The 21,803-nt window shown below is 51.2% G+C and overlaps 1 protein-coding gene across 1 annotated transcript in view; it reads left to right on the forward strand.

Moving 5' to 3' along the window:
• The window catches only part of ABCA3 (ATP binding cassette subfamily A member 3), a 49,163-nt gene that overhangs the window by 19,525 nt on the left and 7,835 nt on the right, over window positions 1-21,803 (forward strand). The window contains exons 8-22 of the mRNA XM_084882264.1: window positions 202-318; window positions 588-708; window positions 3,524-3,697; window positions 6,020-6,201; window positions 7,057-7,200; window positions 7,701-7,830; window positions 8,005-8,159; window positions 8,424-8,579; window positions 8,860-9,070; window positions 10,160-10,310; window positions 12,667-12,765; window positions 14,487-14,670; window positions 15,687-15,990; window positions 17,733-18,006; window positions 21,317-21,521. Coding sequence (XP_084738390.1) covers window positions 202-318; window positions 588-708; window positions 3,524-3,697; window positions 6,020-6,201; window positions 7,057-7,200; window positions 7,701-7,830; window positions 8,005-8,159; window positions 8,424-8,579; window positions 8,860-9,070; window positions 10,160-10,310; window positions 12,667-12,765; window positions 14,487-14,670; window positions 15,687-15,990; window positions 17,733-18,006; window positions 21,317-21,521 — 2,607 coding nt within the window. The remainder of the gene's footprint in view (window positions 1-201; window positions 319-587; window positions 709-3,523; window positions 3,698-6,019; window positions 6,202-7,056; window positions 7,201-7,700; window positions 7,831-8,004; window positions 8,160-8,423; window positions 8,580-8,859; window positions 9,071-10,159; window positions 10,311-12,666; window positions 12,766-14,486; window positions 14,671-15,686; window positions 15,991-17,732; window positions 18,007-21,316; window positions 21,522-21,803) is intronic.

Genomic DNA, 21,803 nt, shown 5'->3' on the forward strand with positions numbered 1-21,803 from the left:
TCCTCTTTTGGCCCATGTATGACCCCGCCATCTACAGTCACACCCACACACAGAGGCTCTAAGGAAGATCACTGTGAGGAAGGTACCGGGGTCTGGGAACCTGCCCCAAGCGGGGGTGTCAGGCAGGGGGTGCCAGGGTGTGTGTGTCTGTCAGGCCGTGCGTTAGGGCGTGTGTGGGAGTGCATGCCGCTGTTCCCCCAGGAGTACATGCGCATGATGGGGCTCAGCAGCTGGCTGCACTGGACGGCGTGGTTCCTGCTCTTCTTCCTCTTCCTCCTCGTCGCCGTCTCCTTCATGACCCTGCTCTTCTGTGTCAAGGTATTTGTGGTTTCAAGAGGGGGTCTGATGCCAAGAGTAAGGCATTCAATTGGATGGGAGATCCAGAGGCAGCCCTGGGATCACTATAGAGACCCAAGATCCCACGTTTGCAGATTCCAGGGGAGTCTGCCTGGGCTCCGTGGAGAGGAGCAATGGTTTCACAGTCCTGCACTCAGTGTAGCCCCTTCACCACTCCCCACCCACTTCACTTACCGTCCCCACCTCCCTGCCGTCGCTGCGCGTGCTGACCTCTGGGGGGCACACCACAGGTGAAGAAGGATGTGGCGGTGCTCGCACACAGCGACCCCTCTCTGGTGCTGGTCTTCCTGCTCTGCTTCGCCATCTCCTCCATCTCCTTCAGCTTCATGGTCAGCACCTTCTTCAGCAAAGGTGAGTCTCCCTGACCCGGGGAACAGAGGACAGCGCGGGGGGGCGGGGGGGCAGGGGGCCAGGGGGTGGTGAGCAAACCCCAGAAAACCTGGCCGTTTCATTTGTGATAAATAGAAACCGAGGAGTTTTTGTATCGGCACCTTCCTTTGGGCTCAGTGTTCTAGGTGTTGAAGTACATCCCTGACTAATTCTTTTTTTTTAAGTTATTTTTAATTAGCATCGACAATCGGTAAGTATATTAGTTTCAGGTGTGCAGCGTAGTGATTCAGCATTTATGTGCCTTACAACGCGATCACCACAGGAAGTCTAGTAATGACCTGTCCCTGTATGTAGTTTCAATGATGTTATTGACTGTGTTCCCTGTGCTGCACTTTATGTCCTCGTGACTTACTTTGTAACGGGAAGTTTGTACTCTTCATCCCCTCCCCCTTTTCCACCCCACAACCCTCTCCACTATGGCAACCATCAGTTTATTCTTTGTATCTCTGAGTTTGATTCTATTTTGTTTGTTTTGTTTTTTATATTCCACTTATAAGTGAGACCATATGGTATTTGTCTTCCTCTGTCCAACTTATTTCATGTAACGTAATACTCTCTAGTTTCAGACATGTCACAAATGGCAAGATTTCCTTTTGTATGGCTGAGTAATATTCCATTGTGTGTATATGTGCCACATCTTTATCCATTATCTATTGATGAACACTTAGGTTGCTTCCATATCTCTGCTGTTGTAAATAATGCTGCCATGAACATAGGGGTACATACATCATTTTGAATAATTGTTTTTTGTTTTCTTCAGATAAATACCTAGGAATGTAATTGCTAGGCCTTATGATAGTTCTGTTTTTAACTTTTTGAGGGTTCTTCGTACTGTTTTCCATGGTGGTTACATTAATTTACACTCTCATCAGCAGTGCACAAGGGTTTCCTGTCTCCACATCCTCACCTTGTCTTTTTTATGATAGCCATTCTGACAAACTGAGATAATATCTGATTGTGGTTTTGATTTGCATTTGCTGGATGATCGGTGATGTGTCTGTTGGCCATCTGTATGTCCCTTTTGGAGAAATATCTACTTGGGTCCTCTGTTGTATAATAAAATATGTTAACATTTAGATCTGCATAACTCAAGCAATATTTTCCAAATGATCAAGGAAGGCATCATGTTACAAAATCATGCAAGAAGATTAACCCATTTAAAATCATGCAAGAAGATTAACCCATACTATTACACTGAATTCAGTGTAATAGTATGAAAAGTTCACTGGTTGGTTTCATTCCACATGCACCTACCTTTAAGAAACTACCACTTATTGAATGGTGTAGTGTCAAAAAGAATATCCACAAATATCTAAAAGGTATGAAATACCCTCCCTTCCCTAACTGCTTGTCTGTGTGAAGCTGATTTCTTTATTTACTTCACCCAAAAAATGTAATACATGTAGCTATGACAATTCAGCTGTAATCTAGTCATACATGCAGAGGTTTGCAAAAATGTGACCTCTTGCTAAATTATGAGAAACAGAGTGTTTTTCATAAAAATACTTACGTTAACCTGTAATGGATTTATTATTTTTATTCTAAATATCTTTAAATTTTCTTAGTATCAATTTCTAGTGCAGTCAACATTGATGTGTGTGTGTGTGTAACTCACATAAACAAAAGTTCTTTGATGTCCTTAATAATTGTTAAGTAAGTAAAGGAGTCTTAAGACCAAAGCATTGGAGGGCTGCCAGCATGGACTTCAGCCACACTGTTTTCCCCACACCTCCACCCCCTGGCCCACCCTCTCTCAGGTCTTTCCCACACGTCACCTTCTCATCAGAGCCTTCCTGGCTACCTCCTCACAGTCACAGCCCTGGTCACAGTCGCAGCCTGCTCACAGTCACAGCCCCGGTCACAGTCACAGCCTGCTCACAGTCACAGCCCCGGTCACAGTCACAGCCTGCTCACAGTCACAGCCCCTGTCACAGCCGCAGCCTGCTCACAGTCACAGCCCCGGTCACAGTCACAGCCCCGGTCACAGTCACAGCCCCGGTCACAGTCGCAGCCTGCTCACAGTCACAGCCCCGGTCACAGCCGCAGCCTGCTCTCAGTCTCAGCCCCTGGTCTGGGGAAGGTCTTGTCCTCATTCTTCGCCTTGCTGGCTGTCTGTGTCCCCACGGGATTATAAACTCGGGTGGGCATCGGGTGGGGCTTTGTTTTGTTTGCAGTGTTCTCCCTGGTGCCTGCAGCAGGCCTGGCACAGAGTGGGCACTCAGTGATTACCCGTGAGATGCATGAGTGAATGGGAAGGGGAAGACCAGGCAAAGAGCAAGGCTGTTGTGAGGGGCTTAGTATTAGTCATGTCAGGTGTCCAATGTCAAGGCCATTGGATGTGAAGTCTGTAGGAGAGGGCCAGAAAATCAAGGTGTGGTCCCTGGATGAAGAGGACATCTGTCACCCTGAGCAGGATTACATTCCCTAGGGCTGTGGTCGGCAAACTACAGCTTGTGAGCCACATGCGGCTCTGTGGCCCCTTGTCAACAGTGGCTCTTCCACAAAATACTGTGTGCAGGTGCATTGAAACTTCGTGGCCCATGCGCGGAAGTCGGTTTTTGGCTCTCAAAAGAAATTTCAATCGTTGTACTATTGATATTTGGCTCTGTTGACTAATGAGTTTGCCGACCACTGGCCTAGGGCACAGGCACCCAGACTAGAGAAAGACTGCAGGCCAAGCCTGGAGTGCCCAGCTGCTCACAACTTCCTTCTGACACGTTCATGCAAACTCTCTTGCTTGATTTTATCACACGTACCTTTCTCTCTTCATCTGTAGCCAACATGGCGTCAGCCGTCGGGGGCTGCCTGTTCTTCTTTACTTACATCCCCTACTTCTTCGTGGCTCCTCGATACAACTGGATGACTCTCAGCCAGAAGCTCTTCTCCTGCCTCCTGTCCAATGTCGCCATGGCGATGGGAGCCCAACTCATTGGAAAGTTTGAGGCCAAAGGTGAGTATTTTCCTTTTCCATACGCTGCCCTTGCTGATTCAGCTGCACCCACGGGGAGCCTGAGCAGAGGCGCCTCCAACTCCCGGAATAGACACGTTTGGGAGGCAGGTTCTTGGCATCCACCACCTGGATGGTGTAGTCCCGGCTTTGAGTTTCCTCGAAGCTCTGCCTGGAACCAGCTGTTACCGCAGGAAAACACTGGATGTGAGCATCTGCACCTGCCGACCGGGGATTGCACTCCATTACCCGGGTCTCTGCCTGCAGCAGGAGGCATTCCGAATTATCACACTCCAGGTCTCAAAGTCCATGTTTGGTTTTTGTTTATTTTTTCAATTACAGTTGATGTACTATATTATATTAGTTTCAGTTATACAACCCAAAGATTAGGCATTTATATAATGTATTAAGTGATCACCCCCATAAACCTAGTGCCCATCTAACACCATGCATAGCTATTACAATATTATTGGCTGTGCTGTACTTTGCATCCCCATGACTATTCTATAACTACCAACTTGTACTTCTTAATCCCTTCACCTTTTTCACCCATCTCCCAAAACCCCCTCCCACCTGACAACCATCAAAATGTTCTCTGTATCTTTGAGTCTGTTTCTGTTCTGCTTGTTTATCTTGTTTTTAGATCCCACATATAAGTGAAATCATATGGCATTTGTCTTTTTTGGTTCTGCCAAAGCCCATGGGTTTTGATCCATGCCGAGTTCTCCATAAAGTGGTACAATTAGCATCTCTCCTTTCCTGGCCCCCTGCAGTGATTGGCAGTGAGGGTGAGGAGGCCTGAGGGAAAAACAAGGCCAGGCCAGAACATAGCTTTCTGGCTTCACTAGCAGGAAGTGAAATGCAAACTCCCTTTCTACATGACTGACCTGTGTGCAGTTTAAGACCATCTTGGCCCTGCCCCACCCAGATGGTCCCTTTTTCAGGATGAATGCTCCCGTTTCTTCCATCCACGCAATTCCCAGTTATTGTAGCTTCTGGTTGGGGGAAGCGGGTCTATGGAAGGAGCAGGTGGAGAGTCACAGGAACCTTCAGTGTGTCTTTATCTTTTTTTGTCTTAGTGTGGCTTATCTTTACTTAGAATTTTTTTCTTCAGTTGGCAATGTCTCCCAACACTTTCGTTTTAAATGTGTGTCTCCAGTGTTTAGAGGTGTGAAGTACACTGTGGACTTTTGATGCACAGTCCCTTTCAGAATTCAAATACTTTTAAAATATATATATTTTATTGTTTTTTTTTAGAGAGAGGAAGGGAAAGGAATAGAGTTAGATGCATCGATCAGCTGCCTCCTGCACACTTCTTATTGGGGATGTGCCCGCAACCATGGTACATGCCCTTGATCGGAATCGAACCCGGGACCCTTCAGTCCACAGACCGACACTCTATCCACTGAGTCAAACCAGCCAGGGCTCAAATACTTTTTTAAAAGCCATTTACAGAGAATAATATAACTGTATCACACCTTTCATTTTTCAAAGTTCTTTACTGAATTTTCGTAAAACAGACACATTTCTAGTTGTTTCAAAGTGAACATTACCAAGGCCAGAGAGCAGCCATTTCCATCAGAGATTCTCGAGCCAACAGGTCATCTGGCTCCATAGAATGCCAAGCGTCGTTTCGACTGTGCTGTTGAAAACAAAGAGAAGACAAAACACTATGAGCACCACCAAATAGAGCTTTCTATGTGCCTAAAGCATGTTTCTGTTTTTAAGAAGACATATGAAATGCACACTGATCCAATATTGGGCTTACCCCAAATCACATATATGCATGCATATGTGTGTATGTGTACTGTACATGGGTGTATATATGTGTGTGTGTTTATATAGAGAGATATTTATTTATGTACATATATTGTAAATCAAACATGAGCCTGTCTAGCCAGTTAATGAGCTTTTGCAGGTTCTATAACATCAATTTTGTAACTTATTCTCACCTTAAAGACCTGAAGAGCCCCAGCTGGTTTGGCTCAGTGAACAGAGTGTTGGCCTGTGGACTGAAGGGCCCCAGATTTGATAACAGTCAAGGGCATATGCCCAGGTTGTGAGCTCAGTCCCCAGTGTGGGGCGTGCAGGAGGCAGCCAATCAATACTTTCTCATCATTGATATTTCTATCTATCTCTCCTCTCCTTCTCTCTTTGAAATAAATAAAAAATATATATTTTAAAAAATTATATTTAAAAAAAGACCTGAAGAGAGTCATCAGCTTGGCTATAAGAGCCCGAAGGGAGAAGTCATGCTGGCATTGCTGTTGGCGGGGAAGGAGGGCTGCAGGTCCGGTCCAGGCCCACTTCCGGGTCTGTTTCCAGGCACGGGCGTCCAGTGGCGAGACCTCCTGAGTCCCGTCAATGTGGATGATGACTTCTGCTTTGGGCAAGTGCTGGGCATGCTGCTGTTGGACTCTGTCCTCTACGGCCTGGTGACTTGGTATGTGGAGGCCATCTTCCCGGGGCAGTTCGGTGTGCCCCAGCCCTGGTACTTCTTCATCACGGTGAGTCCTGCTGCCCCTGCTGCTCCTGCTGGCCACTGGGGGTGGGAGGGAGGGGGCACAGCTTTTCCCAACACTCACTGTGACATTGATGCCTAGTTGGGCAAGGATATAGGGCCTGCCCTGGGCTCCGTTGGTGAGCAGTATATCCTGAGGGCTCTGAGATGATCCCTGCCTCCAGGGTCTGAGAGAAGGAGCTGGGCTGGCCCACCATCCGCAGCACCAGCACACCCTCACCCGCAGCCTCTTTCTGGTCACCTGGGTGGGGTCTGGGTACGGTTTGTGGTGATAGTCTTATCCCTCACACGGCCTGTCCCTGTGAGAGCCAGACTGAGGGCGAGAGTCACTCTCTAGACGGGCGGGGCGGGGCGGGGCTTCTCCGAGCACAGGGCAGCCAGGCCCTTTGGCTCCTCCTACATCGTTCCTGAGCTTGAGTGGGTGAGTAAGGGTGCAGTGGAGGGGGTGAAGACACCGCCTCCTTCATGTTCTATCCTGACATCACTCTGGACTGGAACATTCAATAACCTTCTGTATTAACTGTCCTTGTTTGCTTTTCCTCCATGTCACATCGGAGTTGATATGATAGAACAGTAAGCTTGTGAGTTGTCGTCATGCCACGTGGCAGATTAGGAAGCTGAGGCTTAGCGCTTCCCTGGGGGGGTGGGGGGGGTAATGCTGGATCCTGACCCAGCTTTGGAGCTCTCAGCAGTCTCTCCTCTGCACAGCATCATGGGAGGGAAGACCGAGGCCTGCCTCCTGCCTGTGTTTAGCATGTCAGCTCACTGTTGCTCTGTTTGTCACAAACACAATGACCTGATACGAATCAGCCCTCTGAGACCCATCTGCTTTCCGGTCTAGCCCTCGTATTGGTGCGGGCACCCACGAACGGTTTCAGGGAAGGAGGAAGAAGACCACGACCCCGAGAAAGCCCTCAAGACAGAGTACTTTGAAGCTGAGCCAGAGAACCTGGTGGCCGGGATCAAGATCAAGCACATATCCAAGGTGTCACACCCTGTGGGTCAGGCAGGGAAGGGGGACTTCGGAGTCACAGGTGGTAAGACCTGCTGCCTTGCCTATGGCTCTCTCCAAGCTGGTGACTGTTCTCTGGGCCTGTTGCCTCCTGGGTCCTCGGGGCTGCTCTCTGACCAGCTCTCCCAGGCACTGGCCACAGCGCAGACTCTGTGTCACCAGGGCCCAGTGTGGAGACTCAGGGTTGAGTCGGTAATGCATGCCGCTGCTCAGACTTAACCCCTCGGCAGCTTTGCAGCGAGTGACACTGCTGGCTGCACAGCGATGCCTCGGCCTCACAAGCCTTTGTGGCCAACACCAGGGATGTAGGGGAGCTGTAGGGGGTGGAGGAGTCAGAGAACAGCGGGAGGCAGCATGGCCACCAATCAGCACTCTGTCCGAAACTTCCTCTCTGCCTGGTGCCAGTGATGGGGGGGTGTGAGGGACCCATGGAGTAAGTCCCTGAGGGTCTTACCGCTCTGCCTTTCCTGCAGGTGTTCCAAGTGGGGAACAAGGGCAAGGCAGCCGTCAGAGACCTGAACCTGAACCTGTACGAGGGGCAGATTACTGTCCTTCTCGGCCACAACGGTGCAGGAAAGACCACCACCCTCTCAATGCTCACAGGTGAGGGGCCACGTGGCCACCGTGGCCAGAGCAAGGTGACCGGCAGACCGCTCACGGGCCGGTCCCTGGGTGAATCGAGGCGGAACTGCAAGGACACGGCGAGGCCGTGGCGCCTCGCGCTGGCTGGCGGGTGTCCCGCGGAACTGAGGCCTTCGGTCTTCTCCTTGGCCGCAGGTCTCTTTCCCCCGACCAGCGGGCGGGCGTATATCAACGGGTATGAAATTTCACAAGACATGGCTCAGATCCGGAAAAGCCTGGGCCTTTGCCCACAGCACGACGTCCTGTTCGACAACCTGACGGTAGCAGAGCACCTGTACTTCTACGCTCAGGTGAGCCGGCAGAGCGTGGCATTCAGAGGTTGCCGCTGTCGTATTTGCTCCTTAGTCGGCAGGCTTGGGTTCCCCGGGCAGCCAGTTGAGCCCTTAGCCTCCCGGCAAACCAAACCTGCTCCGTGGAGTGGGGGAGGGGGAGGAGGAGGGAAGCCAGGACTTGGAGGCCCACACAGGAGAGGATGGGACAAGGCCAAGGCTAAGGGGGTCACTGGATGGCCCCTCAGAGGCCCCTGTCGAACTCTCCGTGCCCTGCTATTTCAGCTGAAAGGCTTGTCCCGCCAGAAGTGCCCTGAAGAAGTCAAACAGATGCTGCACATCCTGGGTCTGGAGGACAAGCGGGACGCACGGAGCAGGTTCCTGAGCGGGGGGATGAAGCGCAAGCTGTCCATCGGCATCGCCCTCATAGCGGGCTCCAAGGTACAGGGCAGCGGGCCCGACCTCCTGAAGGGCACGGGCCAGGGCCCCCCTATGCGATGACAAACACTGGGGGCCGGGGGTCCAGAGGCGTTGCCCTCTAGCTCCCCCTGGGCCTGGGCTGGCTGCTGGCTCCGCCGCCGTGGCTCAGACACCTCGACCCTGGACACCCTGTCTGGGCACTTTGGCAAGGGCAGTCCTGCTGCGTCTTTGTGGACTGGAGCTGCCTGGGCTGAGGACACGCCAGCCCAGGCCTGTTCCCAGGCTGTGCCTCGCCCTCCAGGTCCTGATGCTGGATGAGCCCACCTCGGGCATGGACGCCATCTCCAGAAGGGCCATCTGGGACCTCCTCCAGCAGCAGAAAAGTGACCGCACCGTCCTGCTGACCACCCACTTCATGGACGAGGCCGACCTGCTCGGGGACCGCATCGCCATCATGGCCAAGGGGGAGCTGCAGTGCTGCGGCTCTTCACTGTTCCTCAAACAGAAATACGGTGAGCGGCCCGGGCGGGAAGTGGGCTGGGCGGAGCCACCTCCGTTCTGTGTGGGTCAGTGTCACTGACCCCGTGTGCTGAGCAAAGTGTCCGCCAGTGCCTGGGCCGGCGCTCTCAGTGGTTAGAGCATTGGCCTGTCCACCAAAGGGTTGTGGGTTCGATCCCTGGCCCCTCTCTCTCCTTCCTTTCCTCCCTTCCACTTTCTCTAAAAATCAATGAAAAAATACCCTCGGGTGATAGGCCTCTGAGGTCAGACAGGGACAGGCCTTCCCTAGACTTCTGTCTGCTGCCGCTGGGTGGAGACCCGAGGCCTCCTAAATAAGGGCAGAGGAGGTTGTAAGAGTGAAGAGGGAGGGAATGGAGCAGGTGGTCCTGATTGGATTTGAATAACAACCAGTCGTGGTCCGTGGAGCAGCAGGTGAGAATCGGGGCTGCCCAGAGCGGCAGTGCTCTCAGAGAGGCCAAGCCGTGTGCCAGTCCTGCCGCTCTCACACCAGCAGTGGCCTACTACCTGGCCCAGGGCTGGTGGGCCTCATGTGGAATCAGGATCCTCTTTGCTCTGTAGGCACGGTTTTTCTCAAGGGCAGCTCCTGGCCCAGTGTGCCAGGTCCCATCCACCTTCTGCCAGGGGGAAGGAGAAAAGACAGAAGACAAGATACCTTAGGAGTTGCACACCTTCCTTCTGTGGCTTCCCCTGGTCAGCACACAGCCCAGTCAAATAGATGGTGACCCCCGTGTGGCCACCATCGGGCTGGTGGAGACTGGACAGGGTGGCCTCCATCCTGGGGTACCATTACTGAGAAAGCAAGGTCTTGGGGACAGTATCTACAATACCACAGCCTCTGAGACTTGAAGTCTGAAGCCTGACCTGGTGTCACCTCCTTACCTTGCTCAGCGCCCACATTTCCCAGCATCTCTTCCCAGCTAGGGAGCAGGAGGCGAAACCCTCGGGATAGGTCTGAGGAGTTCTGAGAGGCCCCCTGCTCTCCAGCCCCTTCCCCATGAGCCTGCCGTGGCCGTGAGCCTGAGGACCCCGGGCAGGCCAAGAAACGTGGGCGGCGGCCTCACGCGGGCCCCGCTGTGTCGCAGGTGCGGGCTACCACATGACCCTGGTGAAGGAGCCTCACTGCAACCCGGAGGCCGTCTCCCGGCTCGTCTACCACCACATCCCCCACGCCTCCCTGGAGAGCAGCGCCGGGGCCGAGCTGTCGTTCATCCTCCCCAAGGAGAGCACGCACAGGTACACGTCCCGGAAGGCGCGCACGTGCCGGTCAGAGGATGGGGCTCGGTGGGCTCTGAGGGCTCCATGCTCAGAGTCACCCACCCTGCACCTGTCAGGCCCAGCCAGTGGGCGTCCCTCAGTCCTGGGCCTGTGTCAGTCAGCACAGTCAGCGTGGTGGACCTGCTTGCTGGGTCTAGGGTGCCAGACCTCCCTGTGCAGTGGGGCTGGGAGAAACACCGCTCATACCTGAGAAGCAGAGAAGTGTCTCACTCATCAAAAGGGAGCTCGGGGCATTGGTCACACCGGGTGAAGCACGCACCACCACCCATCCAGAGTTCTCTGTGGAACTGCGAATTTGTATAAGCAGACATGCAAATTCGACACATGTCTCATCAACGGTGCAGACTTACCAGGGTGGGGAGATAAAAAACCAAACTTGATTCACATTCTGAAACGCTGGGACATAAATCTTAAAAGTACTTTTAATCTTGCTTCAAGACCGATTGAGTAATGTGTTGTTGTTGTTGTTTTTAATATATTTTTATTGACTTTAGAGAAGAAAGGAGAGAGAGTCAGAAACACCAACGATGAGAGAGAGTCATTGATCAAGCTGCCTCCTGCATGCCCCCTATGGGGGATCGAGCCATGAAACCCAGGCATATGCCCTTGGCTGGAATCCAACTCAGGACCCTTCAGTCTGCAGCAGGCTGGTGCTCTATCCACTGAGCAAAACCAGCTAGGGCTAGTAATGTGGTTTTAATGGCCACATAATAGTCCCTGACAAAGATATATAATAATTTGTACATAATATCTACTCTATTATCACATGCTCATGGTTTTCCAAAACAATATGCTAATGAGCATCCTTCTAGAAAACTCTTTGTCCATATATCCAGTGATCCCCTTAGGATAGATTCCCAAAAGTGGGGTAAATAAGACAAATTTACCTTCTAGAAAGGTGGTGTGTTTAGCTTCCCCATCAGCATGATAAAAGAGTGTCCATTTTACTCCACGGTTGCCAGGTTTGAATAAATTTTTAAAAAATATTTGTGTATCTGATGGGTGAAAAATGATATATTCCCACTTAAACTGGCATATTGTATTTCTTCCATTCCTGCTGGTGGGAGGTTAAATATATTCAGTGCTAGTGTGTGTGTCTGTGTGTGTGTGTGTGTGTGAATTTATTTCAGAGTGGAAGAGAGAGGGAGAAAGAGAGATAGAAACATTAATGATGACAGAGAATCATTGATTGGCTGCCTCCTGCACATTGGGAATGAAGCCTGCAACCTGGGCATGTGCCCTTGACCTGAATCGAACCTGGGACCCTTCAGTCCGCAGGCCGATGCTCTATCCACCGAGCCAAACCAGCTAGGGCCTTCCTGGTTTTTAAGCCTTGCTTTTTCTGCATGTTATGTGTTGATATCTCTTTCTTACTTACCAGCCAGAGTGTCTTATATGTAGTTGTCCTTTGGACTACACAGAGCTTAGCAGCACTGATTCCCTTACCCCTGCACATTAAGAAATCCACGTGTAAATTTTAACTTTACAAAACTTAGCTACTAATAATAGCATACTGTTTACCAAATGCCTTACCGATAGCCTAAAGAGTTGATAAACTTGTGTTTCTTATGATAAATATATTATACTGTATTTGTACAACAAAGTAAGCTAGAGAAAAGAAAATATCAATAAGAAAATCAGAAGGGCCCTAACCGGTTTGGCTCAGTGGAAAGAGCATCAGCCTGCAGACTGAAAGGTCCCAGGTTCGATTCCAGTCAGAGGCATGTACCTTGGTTGCGGGCACATCCTCAGTGGGAGGTGTACAGGAAGCAGCTGATCGATGTTTCTCTCTCATCGATGTTTCTAACTCTATCACTCTCTCTTCCTCTCTGTAAAAAAATCAATATATTTTTTAGAAGGAAGAGAAAATACATTTATAGTACTATTTTTTTATTTTTTATTTTTTTAGAGAGAGAGAGAGAGGAAGGGAGAGAGAAACATCAGTATGAGAGAGGAACATTGATCTGCTGCCTCCTGCATGCACCCCACTTGGGGACCAAACTTGCAACTTGGGTATGTACCTGACCAGGAATCAAACCTGCCATCTTTTGGTGTATGGGGTACGCTCCAACCAACTGAGCCACACCGGCCAAAGTTATGTATTTTTTTGAAAAATTTTTCACGTAAGTGGACCCATTAATAACATGTTGGGAATTAATTTCAACCATTTTTGTTGCAATGTTTCCAATTTTGTAGTTGTCTAATTTTGTGGGATTTTTTTCCATGCATATACATTACATTTTTAAAAAATTTTAGGAATGAAGTATCTGGAAAGTCATTGAGAAGAGACTCATCACTCCAAGTCTTTTTTCAGGTTTGAAAGTCTTTTTGCTAAATTGGAGAAGAAGCAGGAGGAGCTGGGCATTGCCAGCTTTGGGGCCTCTGTCACTACCATGGAGGAAGTCTTCTTACGGTCAGTAAGTGTGTGTTCCCATTAGTCTAGGACTCAGCATTGTGGATGATTTTTTTTCTACTGCTATTTGCTTATTTAATGACTAGGGGCCCAATGCAGGAATTCATGCACCTTGAAAGGAACTGTGGGCCGGGAGGCTGTGGTGGGCACAGGGGCGGGTTTCGGCCCATTCTCTGCGCCCCCACCCAACCCCTCCTGCCGGGGCCCCTGGTCCCCTGTCTGCTGGCAACCCTGCTCCCAGCCCCATTGCTCCCACATGCTGACAGCGCCAGCCCCACTCATTTATGGGTGGGTGGAACGATTGGGGCCAGTGCCAGCAGTGAGTGTGAGCAACAGCTGCTGCCCAAATAGCCCCTCAGGAGCAGGGGGAGGCTGAGAAGCCCTCAGGGGCAATTGGAGCCTGCAGCTGCCACTCACACCTGCTGACAGTGTTGAGCGATAAGGACTGGCATTGTGCACTGGCAGCAGGTGCAAGTGACAACTCTGGTGCCGACAGTGGATGTGAGCGGGGCTGGTGCCAGCAGCAGGTATAAGCACTGGATGGGACTGCAGTGTGCGGGAGCAAGGACTTTAGTAACCACCAGAGGCTCACCCAATGACAGCGACCAGTGCCCACCTTGGTCTGGAGCCCCTGCCCACCTGCTCCATCATCTCTCCTTGGTGGATGCCCTCCATGTTTCTCACGCGCCCCCTGGTGGTCAGCACACGCGTTAGTGACCAGTTGTTCCACCATTTGGTCTACCTGCATATTAACCCTTTATTATATAGGATATTGTTTATAGTATCCTGTAGAGTTGAACCAGAAATCAGCATTACAACTTGTGAATGGATTTTTTTTTTTTAGAGTGTAATGATAAAGCAGTCCTCTCAATTATGTCTCTAACACCCATCTGAGGGTGGACATATGCCCGGGGTGGAAGCAGGGCAGTAAGCCAGCTATCAGAGCCCGAGTTTGAATCATAACTCTATTATTAAGACCGTATGAACTCAGTGAGGTTTCTGACATGCACAGCAGTTTAGAAAGCGGAGAGCAGCTGTGCTCCGATCCTGTTGGGAGTCTGTGCGCTTCCACCGGGGTTTCTCCTGGAAGCACCTTGGCAACCACAGGCTGGCAAAACGCCTCCCAGGTTTAGGCCGTGGTCCAGAGCGTGCCTCCATCCCTAATGAAGACGTGAAATCTAGCATTCAGACCTTCAGAACTGCAGGGTGAGCTCGCTATGACTGACGCATGTATCAGGCATTTGTCAGATGCTTATTTGACAGACATAATGTTAAGAACTAAAAATGCAAAGAAATAGAATGTGAGGTAGGGATTTTTCCTTGAGGGCCCATGCCTAGAGCAGGCAACAGATTAAGTGGGTGTAAATACAGTGTAACTATCATGACGCAAGCCTCCTTGTGTCCCCTGGGAAAGCCCTGATTATCAATGCTCCTGTGACACTCCCCACACTCAGGCTCCCCATGAGACCGGGGTCCCCATGAGCAGGGTCCCTGTCTGCTTGTCTTTCTCTCCTGGACTTTCCTTGGCTGCAGTAGCTGGAGTTCTGGAGGTATTTATTGATGAATGAATGCATGCACAAACCAGCCAAGGAAGCTGATGGCATTCTACTTTAGTGCCTCTGACAATCGCCCTCTCCCCCTGACCCCTACCCCTGCTTCCCTTCTCTGTGAAACAATAGCTTCTCCCTCCCTTATGACCAGGCCTCGTGTGTTTGGTGCAGGGTCGGTAAGCTGGTAGACACCAGCATGGACATCCAGGCCATCCAGCTGCCTGCCCTGCAATACCAGCACGAGAGGCGGGCAAGCGACTGGGCACTGGACTGCAACCTGTGTGGGATAATGGACCCCACTGACAGCATCGGTGCCCTGATTGAGGATTGCACCGCCATCAAGCTCAACACGGGGGTGAGTGCTGGGGCTGGAGCCAGGCAGTGCAGGAGGATTGAGAGACCCCTGAGTCCCCAAGGGTAGATGTGGACTTCGGGAGGGTCAGTGTGCCAGGAAGAGGGTAGATTACAGCTCGTGCTCCCAGAGGTTGGCAAAGAGGTGGAAAACCTGGAGCATTTTTATCCAGCAGTTGTATTTCTTTTTTTTCTTTTTTTAAAATATTTAATTGATTTTTTTTTTTTACAGAGAGGAAGAGATAGGGATAGAGAGTTAGAAACATCGATGAGAGAGAGAATCATCGATCAGCTACCTCTTGCACACCCCCTACTGGGGATGTGCCCTCAACCAATGTACATGCCCTTGACCGGAATCGAGCCTGGGACCCTTTAGTCCGCAGGCCAACGCTCTATCCACTGAGCCAAACCGGTTTCGGCAAGCAGTTGTATTTCTTGATCTTCTAACTTGGCCCCTTACAAATAAGAGGGGAGTTTTGCTTATGATGCTGACAGCATTGGATGAGGTAGAAGCAGCGCTGGCTCCATTGTATGGACAGAAAACAGGCCTGAGCCAAGGTTGCATGGTCAGCATGCGGCAGACATGGGGATCGGTTCCTGTGACACTCCCCACACAGGAAGACAGTAAAGGGGTGAAGTTGGGGAATATGAACAGCTGAGGGACTTTTTTTTTTTTTTTTGTCTGCAAGTGCAACCAGTGTCCTCATACCAGTAGCGAGGGGAGGCAGAGGCCTCAGCAGGAGAGCTGTGGGGCCACAGCCAGTCCCCTAATTCCTGTGATAAGGAAACAGTGCCTGCCCTGCCTCCATGGCTATTGCAAGACCCCCTGAGGCTCACATCGGGACCCGCAGGGACACGAACACACGTGTCCTGCATGTCACTGGCTGAGCCTTCAAGAAGTTCGGGCCCCAGGGCACAAAGTCAGCCGAAGGCCCCAGGCTCACATGGGAACCAGGCCTGCTGCTGGTCAGATGCTGGCTTCTGAGTGGCAGCCGTGTCATCTCGTCCCCTCTGCTGCAGCTCACGCTCTACTGCCAGCAGTTCTTGGCCATGTTCCTAAAGAAGGCCACGTACAGCTGGCGGGAGTGGAAGATGGTGGCGGCCCAGGTGCTGGTCCCTGTGATGTCCATCACCCTGGCCCTCCTGGCCATCAACTACTCCTCCGAGATCTTCGACGACCCCCTCCTGAAGCTGACCTTGGGCGAGTACGGCAGAACCGTGGTGCCCTTCTCGGTGCCTGGGGCCTCTCGGCTGGATCAGCAACTGTCTGAGCACCTGAAGGACATGCTGCAGGCTGAGGGCCAGGAGCCTCGAGAAGTGCTGGGTAAGGGGCCTCCCCGGGGCTCAGGACCCAAGCTGCACTGGGAGAGAGCTGCAGATATTGGGGGTGTTAGTTCTCCTCTACCCTGCACCACAGGCCTCCTGCTCCCCACCCACCCCATCCCATCATGACAACCAGAGAAATGCCTCCAGGCATTGCCCGTCTCCCCTTGGGGAGAAAATGGTTACGCTGAGTCAGAAGAAGACACGAGACAGCATCTCTAGGGCCAGATTTTGTCCATGGGGTGATTTCCTGAAGTTTTATATTTAGGCCCATTCAAAGGAAAGGTGAAGCTTCCGTGATCCTTATGTTGCCTTTTCTTTGTTGCTGGCTGGTCACAGTATGCGTTAATGTAACACAGTGTTTTCTTCCATCATCCTAAAACCAAGACCATCCCATGTCCCCAGGGGTGGCAGTGGGACACTGCCCTGGGTTTGGAGCTGGCATCACTCCAGTGACATGGACTGTGCTTGAAGGTTTTCTCCCCGCACTGCTCCCCTCCCACTTCCTGGCCAGCTACTTTGAGATTCAGTACACTGAATGGTCACAAAATCTTTAGCTAGGTGAATGGGCAGCCTAGCATGGGCTGGCACTGAGTTGGGCACTGTGCTGGGCAGGAGCTCCTGCAGCCCAGAGTCCCCACGTGGCCCTGCCAGTGACTGTGACCCTGACTAGCCCCTCTTTGTCACCCCCTGTTCCCCCAGCCTGTTTTCTGGCTGTCACCCAGCCTGGCCCAAAGATTGTGGGGCTCTCATGGAGCGCAGTGGCTCTGGGGATTCAGGACGCTGCATAGATGCCCCGGCCTGAGTCCATCTGGAAGGTTAAATTGCCTGCTCCCTTTTCAAGTGTGAGGCCTTTTGTTTCTGACCACCTCACTGCGTGGTTTTTTACAATGAACTTAAAAACAGCCGAGACCGGTTTGGCTCAATGGATAGAGCGTCGGCTTGGGGACCCGGGTTCCATTCCGGTCAAGGGCATGTACCTTGGTTGTGGGCATATTCCCGGTAGGGGGTGTGCAGGAGGCAGCTGGTCGATGACTCTCTCTCATTGACGTTTCTAGCTCTCTATCTCTCTCCCTTCCTCTCTGTACAAAATCAATAAAATATATTTTTTAAAAAAATAAAATAAAATAAAATATATTTTTTTAAAAACAAAACAACGACCTTAAAAACATCTGACCTTTGGTCAGTGGTTCTCAACCTTTCTAATGCCGCGACTCTTTAATACAGTTCCTCATGTTGTGGTGACCCCAACCATAAAATGATTTTCGTTGCTACTTCATAACTGTAATTTTGCTACTGTTAATGAATCGTACTGTAAATATCTGAAGTAGCAACGGAAACAAATTTATGATTAAGGGTCACCACAACATGAGGAACTGTAGGAAAGGGTCGCAGCATTAGAAAGGTTGAGAACCACTGCCTTAGGGGGACAACAGGTAATAACAACAGGCCTTGATGGAAGCCAATGCAATATCGGTACTAGGATTCACTGATGTGTCCCTGTCCCCTTGCTGACGCTTGGGTCCTGCAGTGTAGGCGTCATCGCTGTACCCCTTTTACAGCTGAGTGAGAGGCAAGACCAGCGCGGCGAGCCTGTGTGAGGGCGGAGCAGCCCGCGGACAATTTCTGTGCGCCTGGAGGGTTGCGTGTCTTTCCCTTGGTTCCTCCGGCTTTCAGAGCTCCCCAGAGCATGGGCCGTGGGCACCGGCCGCCCACACTGCTGACGCTGCCGTTGTCCCCCAGGTGACCTGGAGGAGTTCCTGATCTTCAGGGCCTCGGTGGAGGGCGGAGGCTTTAACGAGCGGTGCCTGGTGGCCGCATCCTTCAGAGACGTGGGCGAGCGGACAGTCATCACCGCCCTGTTCAACAACCAGGCCTACCACTCCCCGGCCACCGCGCTGGCCATGGTGGACAACCTCCTCTTCAAGCTGCTGTGCGGCCCTCGGGCCTCCATCACCGTCTCCAACTACCCCCAGCCCCGGAGTGCGCTGCAGGCCGCCAAGGACCAGTTCAACGAGTAGGTGCCCTGCCCCACCCCCACCCCCATGCCCCGTCAGGTCTCCATCCCCATCAGACCAGACCCCTGCCTCCTCCTGTCAGGGCCTTCATCAGAATGGACCGCCTCAGCCCTGCCTGGGCCTCCACGGGCCATGGAGGTGGACAAAGCCTAGTTCATGCCCTCAGGAAGCTTCCAGTTCTTGGCCAGGGAAACCTCGCCCCCTGTCTTTCCCAGCTCCCCTTACCCACCCTTGTCTTGGATAGCAAATAAGGTGTTGAGTCTCCATGCCACACACACTGAGGTCCCTGCAGGGAGCTCCTGAAGATGTGGAGAAAAGCCATGCCCTCTTCCCAAATCTGCACCCGGGTCCCACCAGCCATGTCCCCAGGGAATCCCAGCACACACTCGTGCTCAGGGCATTCCTGGCTGTGTGTGTGAGCCAGGACAGCAGAACGCAGAACACAGCAAAACCAAGTGTTCTTGCTTCTTGATGGCTTGAGTCAGGGAGCCAGTAGGCGTTTCTCTCCTTAGGCCTTGTCACGCCATCATATGTGTCCGGCTCTCAACCACATCCCTGTCACGGAGCCCCCAAACCTCTGAGACCACCCAGAGGAAGCCAAGAAAATCAGTCAATTTCAGAACAGTCACTCCACTTCAGGGCAGCTTATTAATGGGGGTCTCCATCCTTCATTCTAGACTGGGCCCTGGGCCTTCCTGTGTCTTCTTCTCCCTCTGATACCTCCCACTTCTACCCCAAGAGACCAGTGGCAGTCACTTGCTCTCCTTGGTATATCAGAAGATGAATACTTGTGAGGGAGCAGAGGGCAGGGCTTTGAAATGAAACCCAAGTGCTAGGGAGGGGCTTCCCCTGGATGGAGACATCAGGAAGAGGCGGGCTATGGGGCCTTCAGCCCCGGGTAGGTCATCACAGCTACAGGCAGGGGCTGTGCTGGAGCACCTAGAGGGGCAGCTACTTCCTGGCGGCTCCAAACCAGGAGACCCAGAGCTCAGGCTGAGCAGGTTCAAGCGCAGTCTGCTAAGAGTGGGCCAGGCAGCAGGAATTTTTGTTTTAACAGCTTAGGAGATATTATTCACCTACCATACAGCATCCCTGTTTGTAGTACAATTGTATGATTATTAGTATATTCACAGAGTCATGGAGCCCTCATCACAATGTAATTTTTCAATATAATTGAATTATAACATTATGTTAGTCTCAGGTGTACAACATCATGATCTGATACATGTATTGGGAAATGGTCACCACAATAAGTCTAGTTAACATCTGTCACCATACATATTTACAAATATATATATTTTTTTAATATTTTTTATTGATTTCAGAGAGGAAGGGAGAGGTAGAGAGAGAGAGAAACATCAATGATGAGAGAGAATCATTGATTGGCTGCTTCTTGCAATCCCCCTACTGGGGATCGAGCCTGCAACCCAGGACCTTTCAGTCTGCAGGCCAATGCTCCACTGAGCCAAATCAGTTAGGGCACAAATATTTTTTTTTTGTGATAAGGACTTTTATTTTTATTTTTTATTTTTATTTTTTTTAATATATTTTATTGATTTTACAGAGAGGAATTGAGAGGGATAGAGAGTTAGAAACATCGATGAGAGAGAATCATCGATCAGCTGCCTCCTGCACACCCCCCACCGGGGATGTGCCCACAACCAAGGTACATGCCCTTGACCGGAATCGAACCCGGGACCTTTCAGTCCGCAGGCCCACGCTCTATCCACTGAGCCAAACCGGTCTCGGCGTGATAAGGACTTTTAATATTTACTCTCCTACAGCTTTAAAATATGTAGCACAGTATTATTAGCTATGGTCACATTGTACATCACATCTCCGTGACATATATTCAGTAACTGGAAGTTTGTACTTTTTGACCCTCTTCACCCATTTCGCCCATGCCCCACCTCTGGCAATCAACAGTCTGTTCTCTGTATCTATGAATTTTGTTAATTTGGGGTTTTGTGAGGGGATTTTTCAGATGAGTGAGATCATGCAGGATTTGTCTTTCTCTACCTGACTTATTCCACTTAGCATCGTCCCTCCAGGTCTATTGGTGTTGTCACAAATGGCAGGATTTCTTTCTTTTTATTGCTGAGTAATATTGAGATATATTGCATTTCCCTTATCTGTTCACCCATTGATGGACACTGAGGTTGTTTCCGTGTCTTGGCTATTATAAATAACTAGAGGCCCAATGCACGGAATTCATGCAAGGAGCTTGGCCCTCACAGCCACGGCCCTTGCAGCCCCAGCTTCGTCCGGAAGATCTTCCGGAAGGACATCCGGAAGGTCATTTGGCTGTCAGGTCTAATTAGCATTCAGGTCTAATTAGCATACCACACTTTTATTATTATAGATGCTGCTGTGAACATGGGATGCAGCTATCTCTTCAAGTTAGTGTTTTTATTTCCTTCGTGTAAATACCCAGAGGAATAGCTGGATCATGGCGTAGTTCTTTTTTTAATTTTCCAAGGAAACATTGTGGGTTTGACTCACAATTCCATGATGATTAGGGATGTTGAGCATCTTCTCATGTACCTGTTGGACCACAGAATAATTTTATTGCACCTCTCATCACCCTGAAAAGACACCCTGTGACCACAGGCAGTCACTCCTCATTCCTCTCTGCTCCCAGCCACTAGTCTGCTTTCTGTCTCCATGGATATGCCTGTTTCGGACATTTCATGTAAATGGAATCATATATGTGCCCTTTCGTGATTGGCTTCTTTCACTTTCAAGATTGATCTATGTCGTAGCATGTGTCAGTACTGCATTCTTTTTTGGGTCAATTAATACCCATCTGTCCCAGTTTCACATACTGAAATGGTCAGGATGTGTTCAAGCCACAGAAGAAAGCCATAAAAGCCAGTTTGTAGAAGGTGTTACTGGCAGTGAAATGTGGAATGTAGAATGCACTTGTTGGGGGTGGGGTGGAGGAAGAAGAGCTGCTGCAGCAATGCAGGCACCCGGTGATGGGGGTCTGACAAAGACAGGAAGCAGGCCGAGCGTCCCCAGATGTGGGAAAGGCAGAGCGATACCTGAGTGTCAGTGGGGAGTGGGTGGCACAGATTGAAAGTGACTGGGCGAGTGGCACTGCCGTCACTGGAGATAGGAAATCCAGAGGAGGAGCTGTTCTGGGGATGGGGGGGGGGTGGTTCCTGGTACTGAGACCACCCCCACTCTGGCATTTCCCCTTAACCTGCATCACATGCTTCCAGTGGTAGTTACCAAGGACCCCATCCCCCGTCTGCCCAGAGTGCTGTGCTCCATCCCTGACCTGCCCTGTCCTCCCCACCCCCGCAGGGGCCGAAAGGGATTTGACATCGCCCTCAACTTGCTCTTCGCCATGGCGTTCTTGGCCAGCACGTTTTCCATCCTGGCGGTCAGCGAGAGGGCTGTCCAGGCCAAGCATGTCCAGTTCGTGAGCGGAGTCCACGTGGCCATGTTCTGGCTCTCGGCTCTGCTGTGGGACCTCATCTCCTTCCTCATCCCCTCTCTGCTGCTGCTGGTGAGGCTGCAGCTGGTGCTGGAACCTTCCCTGCATGTCCGGGGGGCTTGCCCCAGGGCCCCTGTGCTGACCAAAACCAGCCCGGGGCCCTCCCTGACAGCTCAGCGCTGATTCCAGGAGGACAGTTAGAAATGCCAGGCAGCCCCCTCATTGACCTCCATGCCCTCAGCTCCTGCCCCCTTTGGTAGGCAGGGCCTCAGAGCCAGGTGCCCTGGTGCCCTGGCGACAGTTCTGTCAGCAAAGGGGAGAAGGGATCCTCATGGGGGAAGACCCCAGGGCTGA

Source organism: Pipistrellus hanaki (assembly GCF_964339955.1).
Source record: "Pipistrellus hanaki genome assembly, chromosome: 4".
NCBI classification, from domain to species: domain Eukaryota; kingdom Metazoa; phylum Chordata; class Mammalia; order Chiroptera; family Vespertilionidae; genus Pipistrellus; species Pipistrellus hanaki.